At 36.7% G+C, this 5,052-nt stretch overlaps 1 protein-coding gene across 2 annotated transcripts in view; it reads left to right on the top strand.

Annotated features, from left to right (window-relative positions):
* Positions 1–257: 257 nt before the first annotated feature.
* The window catches only part of FGF8 (fibroblast growth factor 8), a 12,577-nt gene continuing 7,782 nt past the window's right edge, over positions 258–5,052 (top strand). Inside the window, exons 1-3 of one of the 2 annotated variants that reach the window (XM_018565036.1) lie at positions 258–355; positions 449–485; positions 1,908–2,055. In XM_018565036.1, the coding sequence (XP_018420538.1) occupies positions 324–355; positions 449–485; positions 1,908–2,055 (217 nt within the window). In that variant the 5' untranslated portion in view covers positions 258–323. Of the gene's footprint in view, positions 356–448; positions 486–1,874; positions 2,056–5,052 lie in introns of both variants that reach the window. The other variant, XM_018565034.1, reaches the window with a different exon arrangement.

The raw sequence follows: 5,052 nt of genomic DNA, 5'->3' as shown, positions 1-5,052 counted from the left end.
GCAACTTTTTGGGGGGGGGATTGCTCTTGTTCTCTTTTTTTTTTTTTTTTATTCCAGGCTCTTGTTTGCTACAGCGAGTCAAGGATCTGCTTTGGGGGAGCTTTGTGTTGAGGAGAAGGGGGGCGATCTCTGCCTTGGTCTGGCTCTCCTGCTCTCCGGCATCCTGGACAGGGAGATGGGAGTAGGATTGTGCCTGAGCTCCCAGGACTAAGAAGCTCTGCACCTTCTCCCAGCAGCTTCTCAGCCAAGGACCTTCCCCAGCCAGCCTGCCAGACACACAGCAAACCTCACAGGGACTATCCTCCTTACAACACAGCCTCACGATGAGCTACATGACATCCATGCTCGGATATATGTGAGTACACACAGCATTTACCATACATCATCCCACCTACTGACTATATAACACATCTTCTAAATCCCCTTGTTTTTATATTTCTCCCTTTAGGTTGATGCACTTGTTTGTCATCTGCTTACAAGCTCAGGTAAGGATCCAAACTTTTTTTGTTACTGCTTTCTATTTTACCTATAATGTATTTTGTATCCAAAGTTGACATGTGCTGGGACACTAAAAGCATGACTGCATTCATTCAGAAGAAACACATTGATACATAGTAGCAGAGGCAACAAGCTGCAGTGTGTATAAGTTTAATATCACTTTTTTTTCTATTAGGAATCTAAACACCTCAAGGTCAAGGTGGTAGAGTTAATATATTTTTGTTCATTTTTGTAGTATTTAATTATAATTTATTTTGTAAAGAATGTGGGCTATCTATAATATATCATCGATAATAAACTGTCTCTGTAAAGATACAAACCAGGTGTTACAGTTTATAATAACGATTCACACAAATCATCATAATATCAGATGGGGTTGTACCAGCCGTATGGTTACCAGTCTATATCACCACATGCTGCAATGTTCCGAGCTGGCAGCAGATTCAAAACATATTGCCCACATACACATGTAAAAAGGGAAGGGGCACCTAAGGGAATGGGGATGCTTCACTAGGCTAAGGACACAGTAAAAAAAAAAGAAAGAATTCAATTCACTTTGTGAGGTATGGGCTGTTCAGAAGCAGAATCTCTGATTTGATATGGGGATTTTAGTAAGAGCTCCCTTGTCACCCATAGAAGGAAAGAAGAATCTCCCTCACATTTGTTGAATATACATCTTTATAAATGTCAGAGACAAGAGCAATTCTGCTTGTGTCCAATGGAGCTCTTTATAGCCAAAGGGAATATAAATCTCAGCAAGAAGGGTTTGCTTTGCAATCTGCCAAATTTGTCACACCGGTAAATCTGGTTTCCACACATGAATACGTTAAACATTACAGCTGCATTGATGTTAAAATACATGTATAGCTATATAGCTACATTATATATATATATAGATATATATCTAAAGATATATATATAGTCTTTGTATATTTTATATATGTGTTTATTAGTAAATTAGTTTGTTATATTTCCTTAGACACAATATACTTACTATACTTTATATTTTTTTATCATGTTTGTACCCATATGTAATTATATGGTACACATCCCATGAAATTCCTTTCTACCATAGGTCTGTGTTGTAATACTGTACTTCAACATTTTGTAACTGACCAGATGCCCATTTTAATACTAAGCTCTCCTTTTAAATAGAGCTCCATGATTTGACTTTATTAATGATGGGGATAGTTTATGAGCATGCATATCACACGCTTACTTGTAGTCTTTGAGCTACTTGTAACGTATTCTTTTTGCTGGGATCTTGTGTTAATGCCCTTCAAGTAATGGAAGCGACACCTTAGAGTGTGTTCGGGCTTCATCTAGTTGTAATAAGCAGTATAAATATAATAGCTTGTTTTATGTATTTCCTAAAGGTAACTGTTCAGTCCCCACCTAATTTTACACAGCATGTGAGGGAGCAAAGCCTGGTGACCGACCAACTGAGCAGAAGGCTTATCAGGACCTACCAACTATACAGCCGGACCAGCGGGAAACACGTACAAGTGCTGGACAACAAGAAAATCAACGCAATGGCCGAGGATGGGGATCCACATGGTAAGAATACTTTTGGGCATGGGGTGGGAGAAGCTATATCTCATATTGTTTGTGAATGCTACAGTCCATGTACCTCTGTGTTGAATAATACTAAATTGAATAATTTTTGCCTTAAAACTGCACTTATTCATAGAGAATATAATGCAGTTTTACTCCTTCTGTGTGTTTCAGTCAATAGTGCAAGTAAACAATTGATTATTATAATTTCCCTTTAATTCCGGGGACCATATAGCAGACAGGACTGCACAGGCCTGGAGCAAAGCTCCATTAGTGATTTATCTGATGTAGAAGATAAAACATATTCAAAGACTTGATACTGCTCCTGTTATACCTTCTGCTCCAATTGCTGTTTATTGTTTTGTTTTTGGTGTGCTGGGTTCTTAGGCTGTTTTATCTTCTAAGTTGCTTATTTTAATAATATACAATCTGCATTATAGAGAAAAGCAAACAACATGACCAAGCAATAACATTGTAACATCAATAGGGAAGTTATTTATTTTGTTCATTTTTAGAGTGCTGACATATTTTACAGGCCTTTACAGAACATATCCAACCATGGCCTGTGCTCAGGGATGCTTATAATCTTATATCACTGGCAGATTCCTGAAGATACATACACATTAGGGCCCAGTCTTGTTGGAAGTCAGTTGACCTAACAGCGTCATTTGTGATTGTGGAATGAACCCCAGAACACACAGAGGAATGCAGGAAGATCATGCAGATTCTGTGTAGGTAGCGTCCTGATGGGATTTGTACCAAAGACTACAGTGCTCTAAGGCTACAATATTAACTACTAACCCAAAACACAAATAATATTAATTGTGACTTCTATAATTGAATAGCAACGTATAATCGTGCACCGTGTGATTGAAAAAGAGATTACTTTTTTTTTGCCCTTATGAGTCAGTGCTCCATAAAGCTTGCACTCTAAATTTGGCACCTGAAATATGAGACCGCATAACCTGCAGAGTCATACCAGTTCTGATCAAATGACTTAAAGACTGAAGCTCCACGTTACACTGCAAATGGATAAAAGAGCTGTGCTTTTGTTCGAGTTGCGTTGTATAGTTAAATAGATCTTTATCATGTCTTTTGGTTGATGTATGATTCTAGGGCACTTTCAGCCTAATTTCATAGAGGCTGATGATTCTTAAATGGTGTAACCCATAGCAACCTATCATATTTCATCTGGTCCTGTTCTGATCAGTTGATATGGGTTACTGTGCTTAAGAACTGACACTTGTTATTGAGCAAGATTGTAACAATTGGGGGGTCACTGTATTAGGGGCAGATTGAGGCTTTTAATGAGGAGTTTCCCTAACACGTGTCCCCATAAAATCAATGTTCGCACAAGTAGCAGCTGACTAATAAGGCAAGGCAATATATTTTAATCAAGTCTGCTTGTGCTTCATTTTAAAAAATAATGCTAAAGTCACTCTATGTTCAGCCATATTGACTCATTTTCTACAGTGTTCAGACACAGAGCATTTTTCAGAACACTTCACCTACTGAAGTGTTTGCTGTGGAGTCTGAATGCACTAAAAAAAAAAATTGTTTTCCACTGGAGATTACTCTGCAATAGCACAATGAATAAAAAAAAAAATCCCTTGCTCCAGTCAGCTTTAGAACACTGTACACTTCTTTAACACATGATTGCTTGTCTTTAAAGTACCGAAAACTTGCAACAGCAGAAAAGTGAAAACAATGTTTTCTACAGCTGCTTTTTAATGTATCCTTTTTGTTGCAAACACAGCTATAAGCCTCAGTGACAGTGGTCCTCAAAGCGCAGGCCTGTTCAGGTGGGAAGAGTCAAAGTATCAGCTGTTATTTTAAGAAGTCCATTTTTAGCATTTCAAGTCATAAATTAAACGGCCAATTAAATTCCAAACTTTGAAGTAGGCCATGTGTGTTTCCCATGTTTTTGTTATTCGGAAATCTCTTGATACTAGCAATTCAAGCAAGGGACTTTCACTTGTAAATTTCCCCCAAATTTGAAATTCTGTAACCGTATGCAGCTATAGTTTAATATTGAATAGGACATAGGGATGCAACGATTACAGCATACCCCTGAAACACAAGTTTGGCTGCTGGTGTAGGAAACTGTGGGTCTTTTTTTAATGTTTTGACAAATTATTACCAAAAGGAAAATAAAATGTTCTGTAATAAGTTTAGTGTTAGTGGACACAGACAGTCTGGTGGAGAGGGATATGTTATTTCTAACACAGAAAAAATAAATAAATACATAAAACAGGTATATAAAACAAAAAATGAACAAGCTTTTTCTCAGATGTAAAGGTTTAAGAAAGTTGTAGTCTGTAAACGCTAAAAAGACGTTCAAGATCGTTCTATATGAATCTCCAGAGAGACCCCTAATGTCTGGAAGAGCCATTAAAACTCTTCTTACTTTCACCTTTTTCAACATTTCCTGAATACTTTCTCCTCTTCTCAGTGCAGTTTTGGGATCAGATGTGTCTCACTGCATTTTTTCTGCATCAACGTAGCTACTTTCCTTCAAAGTTTCAGCTTGAAACATAATTTTACTGGGATAAAGCTGTCACTAGAGCAAAAGAATAGAAATGAAAACGCTAAGCTTTCCAAAAATACATCTCCAAAAATCTCAGGCCCCCTTCTGAAAAAAAAAAAAATCAGAGAGGGGAGAACATTCATTTTACAATCAGCATTGATATAGATTAAAAAGCATGTTGGGTGGAATTAAATTAATCACAGCTTTAAGAATGTGTCTGTTATCCTGAAAAACATGATGAATAAAGTTACAAATGTAAGGATATTACAAGAAAAATAAATATAGAGTATATACTTACATATTTATATCAGATAGATACTGAGATAGATGGATAGATAGATATATAGATAGATAGATAGATAGATAGATAGATAGATAGATAGATAGATTACTATGAAATAGATAGATAGATAGATAGATAGATAGATAGATAGATAGATAGATAGATAGATAGATAGATAGACAATAGATAG

This window comes from Nanorana parkeri, unplaced genomic scaffold (genome assembly GCF_000935625.1).
Source record: "Nanorana parkeri isolate BGI_ZX_2015 unplaced genomic scaffold, ASM93562v1 scaffold807, whole genome shotgun sequence".
Taxonomy (NCBI): Eukaryota; Metazoa; Chordata; class Amphibia; order Anura; family Dicroglossidae; genus Nanorana; species Nanorana parkeri.
Note: the sequence above shows the minus strand (reverse complement) of the source record. Positions and strands in the feature narration are given on the sequence as shown.